General features: G+C 39.2%; 1 protein-coding gene across 19 annotated transcripts in view; it reads left to right on the forward strand.

Annotated features, from left to right (window-relative positions):
• TLE4 (TLE family member 4, transcriptional corepressor) overlaps window positions 1–13,176 on the forward strand; it is a 158,676-nt gene that overhangs the window by 58,578 nt on the left and 86,922 nt on the right. The window contains exon 7 of one of the 19 annotated variants that reach the window (XM_068973999.1): window positions 5,758–5,766. The exons of the other annotated variants lie outside the window; for them this stretch is intronic. Within the exon in view, the coding sequence (XP_068830100.1) occupies window positions 5,758–5,766 (9 nt within the window). The remainder of the gene's footprint in view (window positions 1–5,757; window positions 5,767–13,176) is intronic. 19 annotated transcript variants of the gene reach the window in all.

Raw genomic sequence — 13,176 nt, forward strand, 5'->3', positions numbered from 1 at the left:
GTTGATAGATTGAAATAAGTTAAATATCATTCATCTTTTATTTATAAGGAAAAAAAAATAAGGGAAAGGCCTGTGTTGCTTTCTATAGTTAATATTTCCTGTTTTGCTTTGAACCGTTCGTTTTTCACATTTCCTCGAAGCTTTCCCAGAGTTCCTCCAGACAGGCTGTGGGAATGCTCTGCGTCAGTTGGATCATGTCATGTGTCCTGCTAGCCACTGTGTTTTTAAATTAGAATCTCTGTAAGATCACACTGTTGGAACAACACACAAACTTTAGTTTTAAATCAGTAATATGATCTAATTAGAAATGATGTTTTCATTTCCTGTATTATTAAATTGAGTCATCTGATTGTCTTAAAATATTTTTTAAATCCATTACATTATATAATCAGCACATGCTGTGTGAATAATAAAGGAGGCTAAGTTGGAACCTCATAAGAATTTCACCAAAGAAACTACCATTAAGAAAAAAAGTTTTGTCAGTATGGACATTGGAAAAGAAAATGTTTGGCCTGTAAAAATAGGAAATGGGATTCCTCTGGATTCCTTCCTCCACTTTTTTAACCTTTTTACGACAGAAATGATATGAAATACGCATTTTTTTAAAAAAGCACACCCCCTTAAAAATCCTTAAGAACAGGTATGCCATGGTGTTGTAGGAAAATGCAGTTTAGCACAAGAAATGCTGAACCTCAATTTTTAGCAGTGACATTTTAATGATAGGAAGTCTGCAAAATTATTTGCCATCAATTGTGAAGGCAATAACAAGCCTTGGTGGTTTTTCACACTCTCTGTGTTAAGTGCTTTCAGAATGACAGCGTAAACTGTGTTAGAGAACTCCAAGGAAGTAAAACTGATTAAAATGTTCATGCTTGAATGGTGCTGATGGAATAGTTCATTTGGACTTTCTCTACCTCCTGCAGCTCAAGCTGAAATATTAAAATTCAGTGGATTTAAATCTCTCTCCTCTCAGCTCAGGAAAAAAACATTACATTTTAATAGGTTTTAAACCCATAATTCATTGGTTTGGAGCAGCACTATTAAATCTATTTAAATATTACTTGTATTACTAAGGAAATGATTTAAATGACTCTGCCTTTACCATCCTATGTATTTGAGTTAGTTAAAAAAAATAAAGACAATACACAGGGTTTTTTTTCCCTTCATCTTAGCATTTTGTTTTATGGTCCTTGTCATATGATTGGCTCTTAAATTATACACACACACCCCTATATGCATTTCAGATTGGCATTATGGCACGACGTCTTGCAGTATAACAATTTTAAAATGGTATATCTTGCTTTTTCCATTAGAGATTTAAAAACAGCCATTTTAAGTTTCAGAGACTTTTAGATCCACCATTATGATAGTTTCCCTTGTTGTCTTTATAAATTAATTAGCCATTAGGCAAAAAACACCCTGATAGATAGGAATATGTGTATATATTAAAAATATGTGTATATGTGTTTTCCCCTCCTTTACATCACAGCCTCCAATAGCACAAAATTTGAGATAGAAATACACCTACTCTTTTTTCACAAAAGCAAAATTTGAAGTATCTGAGAGCTGTACTTTTTCTCTTCTGTGTTTGCTAAGAAAGGGCTTTCCAGGGGTATTGTTAATCTTGCAGTGGTTATACTGTTAACCCTTTTGGCGCAGATATCTCCGCAATGCGGAAGCGTTGTTATCCTTCCTGGGCCCACCTTACCCTCATACCCTCCTTATCTACCTTTCTCTCTAGTCATTGCCATCACAGATTTTTTTCTGTGGCTTGGCAACACCTCTCTCCTCAGCTGACTGGGAGGCTCTTGTGTTTGCCCAGTCCTTACTGTGGGGAATCCACTTTTCACTTCTGCGTGTGAGTGTGAGGGAGTTTCTCCCCGCTATGGGATCATCCCAGACCCAGTCAGTGGAGTGCTTCCCTCCTCTCCATTTGTTGGGTGATTTTGAGGTGCATTCTGCACCTGTTCCTTCACTGAGGGTTCCAGCTGGATGGAGCTCAGTTGCCTGAAGTAGAGATTGACTACCTTGTTTTGAGGTTCCCTCCTTCCCTGATCACTTTGCCCAGAGCCACTCCTGTTCTGGAATCACTTCTCCAGATGCAGCCATGCCTTGTCCTGGAGGATCTAAGAAGCTCAGTATTTGACCTCATAGGCCTCAACCTCTTTAAGGGGGCTTTCTGGTATAGGCAGACAATTGAACTGAAGTGCCACAGTCTTAGTTTGTTTTCTGATGTGAGTTCTATGCATGAAACATTTTTTTTTTTTAACATCTCGGCTTTTGCCTTATTTTTTAAATGACTACTTTTCAATGAACTGACAATAACTGAAAGCTACTTTTCAGTGAGCTTCCCTTTCTTGTTATTCTCCTATCTGATTACTGTTGGGTATTTTCTAAATGTATATAATATGGAATAAACTTAAAAACAAGCTATAAAATAGATTTGTGTTTTATCAGAGATTGTTATTCTTGTTATTCTAGCTTTGTCATTACTTGACAGTGTGCCTGGAGCGTAAAGTCTTTACTAAAGTGCTGGCCATTGGCTGCCTGATGTACACAGATTGATGGGATTAAGGTTGGGGTAGGGGGTTGGTCTTCTGCAGTTGTAGGGCTTTGCTTATCTGCTCTTGCAAAGCATGATAAAAATATGATTGTACCTGAGTCAAAGAAAGCAGTTTTAACATCATTCTACACATTTCTCCATCTTATATTGGTATGTCTGCCCTCACTTTTTTTTTTTTTAAACTTGTTCATTTATTGTGGATCAGGGGAATGTGTTACTGAGTGATGTAGCTATAATCTAATCTTTGTGCTATAATTTGATGAGGCTCTAAGAGGCAGTAATTTCCTTTCATAACAAAGACTCTCATATATTTAAGTAATTTTTAAACTCTCTCTACTTCAGAACTCTCTAAAAAACCTAGAGAAGGAACAGAATTTCTGATTTGTGTTTATGATATGCACTCTGTTGATTTCTGTTACAAAGCTTCTCTAGAAGAAATTTCTAGTTAGTCAGTTTTGTTTTTATTTGTTGTTAACCGGACATGCTACTGTTCTGCTGTTGTTGCAAGAGAAGCCCTTCACTCCCTCCTTTCCCCTAATAAATGCATTTCCGTAGCTCCAGGTAGAGTTAGGCAAACAGTGTTAGAGGAGCTGCAGAATGTGTCTGGGTGGTTACATGTGACTTAGCTTAAAGCACGTGGGCTTTGGCTTCCACTAGAAGAGAGTGGAGTTACCCATATGCCTTTCATTCACACCAGTGCACAGCGGGTTGAGTCTGTGTTGGGGTCCAGAGGACTAGGTGGAACTGTGATACAGAAAAGATTTCACTCAAGGCAGTTTGCAAGCTTGCACATTCTTATTCCTTTATTATTGGTTGAGAAGTGAAAGTGTTAGTTGCTTGGTCATGTCCAGCTCTTTGCACCCCAGGGACTATAGCCTGGCGGGCTTCTCTGTCCATGGAATTCTCCAGGCAAGAAAACTGGAGTGGGTAGCCATTCCCTTCTCCAGGGGATCTTCCCAACCCTGGGATTGAACCAGGGTCTCCTTCACTGCAGAAGAATCTTTACTGTCTGAACCACTAATGAAGCCTCTCTCCACCCTGGGTCCCCTCCTCCCCCTACCAAGTTTTGCTTCCGCTTTTCTAGTTCTTTTACTGACTTCTTCCCAGTAATGTTTCTACAAGCAGCATCACCAGCTAACTCCCATGTATAGCCAGACCTTTTCCTTCGTAGACCCAGCCTGCCTTGTGTCTTCAAAGCTGGGAGAGAGAAGGCAGGCTCCCCACCAAACAGGCAAGTAGAGGATAGATGCCTTAGACTAAGTTTTAAGGACTGTTGGTGTGTGTCTTCCTCAAAGCTCTCTAGGATATCAATCTACTTAAAAATACATTTGTGATCTTATCTTCTAAGGATTTTTGTGAAAAGATGGAAACCTTTTATAAACTAGTAAGAATAATTTAATCATTACATCAAGTTGTTCATTTGTTGCAGCCTATCAAAGAGGCACATTTCATTTTTTACTTTGAGTATTTTTAAATGTTTTCTGAAACATGTTCTGAAAAGATCCTCGGATTACATTTAAATCATCTTACTAAGATTTTCGGATTTGTAAACTTTTTGATTTCACATTTTACCACATGTAAATCAATTTTATTAGCACATTTTAATTTCGGTAAAATGTTAATGTCCAAGGACAGCAAAATAGAGAAACAAGCAATAGAAAACATGGTAAAAATTAGGCTGCATTTATTTATAAATTTGTATTGTTTTTAATATTTGAAATAGGGAACATTACCTACTCAATATTATGTATATTTTTAGATATTAAGGTACAATTTACATAAAGTAGAATTTATCCTTTAAAGCTTATAGTTTTATGCATTTTGACAATCCAATACGGTCATGTAACGACCACCGCTATCAAGATACAGAATATTTCTTTCCTGCCTTGCTCTGCCATCCCAAATCCCCTTGTTCTTTGTGGTCAGTTCTTTTTCCTACCCTAGTTCTGGCAACTGCCCATGATGTTTTTTTTTCTCCCAAAATGATCCTTTTTGATACTGTCATATAAATGAAATTATGCACTATGTAGCCTTTTGAGTTTTCATTTTCACTTAGCAAAATACATTTGAGATTTGTATATGTGGTTTCCTATATTGGCAGTTAGTTTGTTTGTATAGCTGAATAATATTCCATTGTATTAATATACCGGTTTGTTTTAGCCACTCATCCCTTGAAAGGGACAGTTGGCTTATCTCCAGGGTTTGGTGATTGTGAATGAAGTGCTGGTAAATTAACATACGGAGTTTTGTAAATTTTGTTGTTTTCCCCAGAAGTCATCATGGTTAGTATATGTTTAAAGTAAACTGAAATGGTCTTGTTCTTGTAACTGACACAGTTTCCCAAAATGACCATTCTGTTTTTCTGTCTCTCTAATATGTACAAGAGAACCTTTGCTCCACGTTCTCTAGCACCTGGCATAGAAGCTTTGGGGCATTTTCAGACATTTCCAATAGGTATATAGTAGTACTCGTGTTCTTGTGCATTTCCCTAATAGCTAAAGATGTTGAGTGTCTTGTTGTGCTTACTTACCATCTCTGTATCTTCTTTGAAAAGTATCTGTTCAAATCTTTGCCTATTTTTCTTCAGTCCGTTTTTTTAATCATTAATGAGATTTTTTAAAATTATTCAACATAAGTACTTTATCTATTTTTCAAATATTTTCTCCCAATCTGTAGTCATCCTTTAATTTTTTTTGTTAGTGTCTGTTGAAGAGCAGGAGTTTTTAATATTGTCTAATTTATGACTTTTTTTTTAATGAGTCTTAACTTTCGATGTTGTTTCTCAGTAACTTTTGCCTCACCCAAGGCCACAATATTTTTCTCTTATGTTTTCTTGTAAAAGTTTTACTTTTAGAACCATGATCCAGTTTTAGTTAAATTTTGTTTATGGTGTAATAAGATATGGGGATTTGGGTTGAGTTTCTTTTCTTTTTCTTTGCCCTAGATGAATATTTAATTCAATTGTTCCCACACCATTTGTCGAAACTCTATTGATTATATTGTGTGGGTCCATTTTCTGGACTCTTATTTTGTTCTATTAGACTGTGTGTCTTTTTTGGGGTTTCTTTTGCCAGTGATGACACTGTCTTGATTTCTGTAGATTTGATTATTGATAATTCCCTAGTTCATTTTGTGTTTTTGTGTGTGTGTTCTTTCTTGATTGCCTTCTTTCCCAGTACCCCTCAGAACTCTAGCCCTTAACTGTCAGTATCCAAGAGACTGGCTGATGGATGAATGTGAAGAATCCACGCTCAATAGCACAACTTTATCTCATTTAAAAAATGGTGTCTGTTCTGCCTCTAGACTTGTCCCTCTGAGATGCCTGCTTCTGCCATCTCCCCCGTCCCCAGGGGGAGGACAGGTCTGTGCTGTACTCGTGCTGGTCTCCTGCAACTTCCTCTTGATCGGGGTTCTTGTTTGTGCGTCTGTCTTTGTCTTCTTCCTCCTGCACACAGCAGCCAGAGTGGTCTTTTTCTAAAATATTAATTGGATCTTATTGCTCCCCTGGTTATAGTTTGTCTCTGATGGCTGTTTATTTTGGTTAGAATGAAGTCTGAATTTCTTACTGTGGCCTGCAAGTCTCTGTGTGAGCTGACTTTTCACCTACCTCTTTGATTTCACATACTCTTCTCTCTGTTCATGTGACTGTCTTTCAGCCCCATTGGTCTCTTTCTTCCATCCCTGGCCACCCCAGGCATCTTCCTGACTGAGTGATCATGCATCAGCTCTTCTACCTTCTAGAAACCCCGTCTTCCACATCTTGACGTGGTCTTCCTCATGCTCCTCTTTAAAATCTCAGCTTAAATGTTACCTCCTGAGAAAGGACTTCCCTAGCTGGCAAACGTTAGTAGCTCTTTCACACCCAATTCATTCTCTGTAAAGTAGCCTGTTTTTATTTTTCTCAAAGCTTTTACCATTTATTTGTTCACGTGTGTTTGTGAATTTCCCTTCACTGGCAGGTGGGATCTTGTTCCCTTTTATAGTCATGGTGCCTAGAACAATATGGAGCTCATTGTTTTCAGTGAATATTTGTATGATACTCATAACTGTTCAGTAAACATGCAATAATTTATTTAATAACTGTTCAGTAAGTATTTGTTAAATGAGCAAATATTCTATTTTGACCTAGCATTTTGGTTTTTTGCCCCATAATTTTAAGCCAAGATTGAGAAGAAGGGAGTATGGACTCATTAGAAATACATAATCCTGTGTGTCACTTGTAGGGAATCTTAGGAATTTCATTTAAGAGTATTTTCATCCTATAAATGAAAACTATAGAATTCAGGGCTGGAGATAATAGCCACAAAAGTACTGTCCAGTTTTCAAACATTGTACAGTTTGTAAGCCTGTTTGTTTTGATGACTGTGACATTTTTATTTTAGAACTTGAGGGACTTTTGTGTCAGCTATTTCTCTAGATTAGCATGTCTATCCTTATATTCTTCTCCCTCAAAGGATAATTATAAATAGGCATTTATGGAGTATTTGCTTTGTGTCAGTACTGTGCTTAGCGTTTGCAGACATGATTTTGTTTAAGCTTCATAGCCACTCCGGGTGGAAGGGAATATTATTGCCCTAGCTTTACAAATAGTGAAACTGAAGCTCTGAAGGGGTAAGTTTTCTGAAGGCCACACAGGGAGGAAGTGGCAGAACTGGGGACCAAACTTAGACTGATTTCAGAACGCACCCATTTAACCATTTTGTTACACTTGTCCCTTATTCGTTCCCTCGACTCTTGTTTGACTCTGGGATCAATAGGCTCTTTATCTTGAGATCCAGTATAGTATTGTCCAGTGTTTAGTGTCCAGACTTCAGTGAGGAAAGTGAAATCTGGTGTGCCTGATACCCACACTAATCGGTTAGGCTAAGTTGAAGTGTCTGTAGTCCCACATATTGGTTGAATACTCCTGACTCATACTATGTTTCTTCATGTCTGTTGTAACTTCAGTTTCAGTTCAGTTGCTCAGTCGTGTCTGACTCTTTGCGACCCCATGAACTGCAGCACGCCAGGCCTCCCTGTCCATCACCAACTCCTGGAGTTTACACACACTCATGTCCATTGAGTCGGTGATGCCATCCAACCATGTCATCCTCTGTAGTCCCCTTCTCCTCCCACCCTCAATCTTTCCCAGCATCGGGGTCTTTTCAAATGAGTCAGCTCTTCACATCAGATGGTCAACTTATCTACAACATCTACAACATGGGGTGTTGTAACTTAATGTCACATATAAGAACTGAAAGTTGTCATAAACACCACTACCAAGACAAGTATTTTTAACCTAGGTCTTTGGATCTTGGATTTCATGCTTGGCTATCAAGCTGTCCATTAGCTTCCTGAAGCAGTGGCAGAATTGTGTGTTGGGGGTTGTGAAAGATGTACATTGTCCAGAGAAGAAATTTTTGTCTTAGGTTCACAAAAAGTCTTCAACGACTTTGTTTGAGCCTATGTTTTAGCAAGAATCAAAAACTGCGCAAGAGCGTGATACAGTACTGCACTTTTTTGGTAAGAGTGTAGACATAAGGCAGTTGTCTAGAGCATCATAAGGAGACATTGCTGCGTAATTGTTCAGAAACTTGTAAATCAGAAGTTACACTGAATTTGTTTCTAAATAGTGCCCAGGGGATGAGGGAGTTTCTTGAACTATTGGTGGGTAAAAAAAAACCAAAAAAACTGCATTGTGTTGATATTGTCATAGGTATTGTGGAAAATAAGTTAACCACATTAAACACTTAATCTTGAATAATGATAATGACGGCTTGGGATTTTTTTTTTATTAGGAGGGATTAACTGGAGCCAGCAGCTACCTTCACGTAACTGTATCAAAAGAAAATGCAGGCATGTAAATCTTTGAGAATACTTTATTAGTCTCCTGTTCATACATGCATCTTTTAAAGTTCGGAGGCTCAATGATGACTAAGAGCTGGTCCCTGCCTCTTGGTCCCTGTGCTGGTGATTTCATGGGATGGGTAGATCCACAGAGGGATAAGTCGTGTTTATGCAAAGTTATAAATCAAGCACATGGGGTTACCAATTAGGATAGAAGTTAACCATTGAAAGCAAAAGCCTCCAAGTAAGCTCATCAGAGGAAGTAGTGGGTGAGGGAGGGGGATAACTTCTGGAGGACCACAGCAGAGGGCTGGACCAGTAGTGTGTGTGTGTTGGTCCCTCAGTCCGACTCTTTGTGACCCCATGGACTGTAGCCCGTGAGACTCCTCTGTCCATGGATTCTCCAGGCAAGAGTACCAGAGTGGGTTTCCATGCCCTTCTCCAGTGGGTCTTCCTGACCCAGGGATGGAACCCAGGTCTCCCACTTTGCAGGCAGATTTCTTTACCATTTGAGCTACCTGGGAAGCCAGTAAGGAGGATATAAGTAACTTAGAATGTATAGAGTTTGCTGGGAGAGTTGGGGGACTCCTATTTTTGAAATTATCTCATTCCTTTATGAGAAACCATGTACTTTTTCTCTCATTTCTCCATCTTGAGAACAATTTTATCCATCCTACTTGGGAAAAACTGCTGCACTAGATCTAGTAATATTGCAGACTTAAATGATGATGTTGATCTAATAAGCAAGGCCTAGAGCTAACCCTATCCCCTAAAGCTTTTAAGTAAAACTGAATGGCACGTTTTTGAATCCTTTTTAAGGCAGCTCTGTGGCTGTTCTGTTCTATGAGTCTCATGCATTTTTTTCCCTTGACAGATTCAAGTAAAGGGGGAGAGTTTATCTCAGTGCCCAGGTTGTCTTCTGTGACTGACAGGGCCAGGGCCATTGTGATCCCTTAGCAAAGTGGCAGTCCTGTGTATATTTTTTTATTTCCCCAGATGTTTCTCTAGGTTGACCCAAAGCAATTTATGGACACAGTTAATATCTGAGAAAAAAAACTATGGAGGGCAGGAGTACAATTCAAGCTGCTGTCTACCTGGGTTGAAAACGCAAACGTTGTTTTAAGGTTTCTTTCAACTTGTATCCTCAAATGGTCTACCAAGCAAAGATAATGTCAAGGCAACTTTTGTGGTTGTTTCTTCAGGCTGAACCTGTGTCCTACTCTTGGAAGCTAAAACATCCAGGTGCTTCATTCAGCCTTCCTTACAGATGAGCTGTGGGGCATTAACCCTGTCCAAGGCAATGAGATGTAACGAGATGCCTTTCCCCTCGGCCTGCTCTTCAACAGAAAGACCCATAAAGAGAAAATTGCCCTTTTTCTCTGCTTTACCTTGATTGTGTAAGGGCAAGTTAATGTTCAGTGTTGCAGCAGCCTTTTTGGGGAAAATGGCATGTGAGAGGGATCAGGAAAACCAGAGATGTTGACCCAGAGCGTTGATACTGCTATCATTCAGCCAACCCTAAACTTGTTATGTGAGAAATAAAAACCCTATTATTAGGCCATTTTTATCTGGGTGGTCTATAGTTTGCAGAGGAACTGTCTTAACTGATGTACTGTTGAACCATGGTGACTGTCCATACATATCAGACAGAATTGGCAGCCTCACCTTTAACATTTGGGGGACCACTTAAATGAACTCTAATATCTATACAATGGCATGTACTATACAGCCATTACAAGTGATGTAGTCAAAGCATTATTTAGGGGTCTGGGAAAATGTTCTCTGATACACTGAGTAGGAAAATAATAATTTTAAACTACAGATAGCATGATAATATTATTTTTGTTTAAAATCTTATATATTCATTGAAAAAATGCTAGATGGACTCATTAACATTATAGTTTCCTTTGGGTGGTACGATTATATGTGACTTGAAGTTTCTTTCCATTCTGCTTGTTCACATTATACATAATTCTAATCTTAAAAAAGCTATAACTGTGAACCAAAAACTACTCTATAAAGATATTAATTAAAAATTAGAAAGATTGTACTTATAGGTTGATTTCTCCTCTCTTCTGATCCATGTGAATAAATAGTACAACCATCTACCCAGTTGCTTGGGGCCCATCTTTGCTTTGGAAGCCCAGGTGGCACAGTGGTAAAGAATCTGCCTGCCAGTGCAGGAGACACAAAAGACGCTGGTTTGATACCTGGGTCAGGAAGGTTCCCTGGAGTAGGAAATGGCAACCAACTCTAATATTTTTGCCTGAAAGCTTCCTGGACAGCAGGGCCTGGTGGGTCCATGGGGTTGCAAAGAGTCGTACACAACTGAGCACTCTCCACATATCTTTGCAAGGTATCTTGAATTTCTCCTCCCCTTCTCTTTCCGTGTGTATGTGCGTGCTTGATAGTCATGTCTGACTCTTTGCAACCCCATGGACTGTAGTCTGCCAGGCTACTCTGTCCAAGGAATTCTGTCCAAGGAGTTTCTAGGCAAAAATACTGGAGTGGGTTGCCATTATCTTCTCCAGGGAGTCTTCCTGACTCGGGGATCAAACCTGCATTTCTTGGCATGTCCTGCATGGCCAGGTCGGTTCTTTACTAGTTGAGCCACCAGGGAGGCCCTCTCCTTCTGTAACCATGTCTTTTAGTGCCGTCTCCAGAATAGATCTTAAGTCCTTCTTCTCTTTGCCACTTCTACTGCTACAACTCTAATCCAAGTCATCATCATTTTTTGGTTTGAATCCCTTTATTATATTCTTGCTGACCTCTCCTTTCATCCTGGCCGCTGTCAGACCTAGTCTCCACATAGCATTATGAATGTTTAGGTTATATAATACTATAGCTCAGAATGCTTATTCAGTTCACTTCTGTCACTCAGTCGTGTCTGACTCTTTGCAACCCCATGGACTGCAGCACCCCAGGCTTCCCTGTCCATTACCAACTCATAGAGCCCACCCAGACTCGTATCCATTGAGTCCATGATGCCATCCAACCATCTCATCCTCTGTCATCCCCTTCTCCTCCGCCTTCAATCTTTCCCAGCATCAGGGTCTTTTCAAATGAGTCAGTTCTTCACATTAGGTGGCCAAAGTATTGGAGTTTCAGCTTCAACATCACTAATGAACACTCAGGATTTATCTCCTTTAGGATGGACTGGTTGGATCTCCTTGTAGTCCAAGGGACTCTCAGAAGGCTTCTCCAACACCACTTTCAAAAGCATCAGTTCTTCGGCGCTCAGCTTTCTTTATAGTCCAATTCTCACATCCATACATGACTGCTAGAAAAACCATAGCCTTGACTAGATGGACCTTTGTTGGCAAAGTAATGTCTCTGCTTTTTAATATGCTGTCTAGATTGGTCATAAGTTTCCTTCCAAGGAGTAAGTATCTTTTCATTTCATGGCTGCAGTCACCATCTGATTCTGGAGCCCAAGAAAATAGTCTATCACTGTTTCCATTGTTTCCCCATCTATTTCCTGTGAAGTGATGGGACCAGATGTAATGATCTTCGTTTTCTGAATGTTGAGCTTTAAGCCAACTTTTTCACTCTCCTCTTTCACTTTCATCAAGAGGCTTTTTAGTTCTTCTTCATTTTCTCTCATAAGGATGGTGTCATCTGCATATCTGAGGTTATTGATATTTCTCCCAGCAATCTTGATTCCAGCTTGTCCTTCCTCCAGCCCAGTGTTTCTCATGATGTACTCTGCATGTAAGTTAAATAATACTGGATGACAATATATAGCCTTGACATAATCCTTTTTCCTATTTGGAACCAGTCTGTTGTTCCATGTCCAGTTCTAACTGTTGCTTCCTGACCTGCATACAGATTTCTCAAGAGGCAGGTCAGGTTGTTTGGTATTCCCGTCTCTTTCAGAATTTCCCACAGTTTGTTGTGATCCCTGCAGTCAAAGGCTTTGGCATAGTCAAAACACAGAAACAGGAGGTTTTTTATGTCTTAATATAGACCAATGAAACGGAGTAAAGTACTCAGAAATTGTTCCAATTATATATGCCAGACAGGCAGGCAGATTAGTAGGGAAAAAGATGGACACTGGGGGGTTAATTGGTTATTTTTGTGGAAAAAAATGAAATTGGATCCACTTGTCTCATTATATGCAGAACTTTTTATATTTTTCATTATATGTGAAAAATATAAAAAGAAAGAACTTTAAAACACCCAAGAAGACTTTTTATCTTGGGTTAGAGAAGGATTTCTTAATGGGTCACAGAAAGCTCACACCATAAGGAAAAGATATTACTCAGTTAAAGCATCTATTCATCAGAAGATGTCTTAAATAAAATGAAAATATAAGCCAGAAAGTGAGAGGAGGCTAACACATAGAATTATCTAGGTTGAGGAGGTTAACACATACTGTTATCCACCTTATACCAGTTATGGACAAGCTAAAAGTTCAGACTTAACAAAACAAACTCATTACTGCTTAAAGCTCTCATTATTCTTAAGTGAAAGTGTGAAGAAGCCCTTTCTGTCTGTTATCTGATTCCCATAATGTTGTATCCAACCCCACTTCCTCCTTGCTTACTGGGTTCCCACCAGACTTCCTTTTCTTCCTTTGTCACCACAGGCTCCTTTCCAGTTCTGGACCTTTGCAGCAGTTTCCTCTCATCTCAGATTCTCTTCTGGCAGCTCTCTGCAAGATGCTCTCGTTCTCATCCTTCAAGTCTTAGTTCAAAGGTCACTTCCTCAAAGGGGCTGTTTCTAATTCTTATGAATGAACCATTACTTAGAAATTATGTTAAGAATTCCCTAGTGATGGAAGGCCC

This window comes from Capricornis sumatraensis, chromosome 6, assembly GCF_032405125.1.
Source record: "Capricornis sumatraensis isolate serow.1 chromosome 6, serow.2, whole genome shotgun sequence".
NCBI lineage: Eukaryota > Metazoa > Chordata > Mammalia > Artiodactyla > Bovidae > Capricornis > Capricornis sumatraensis.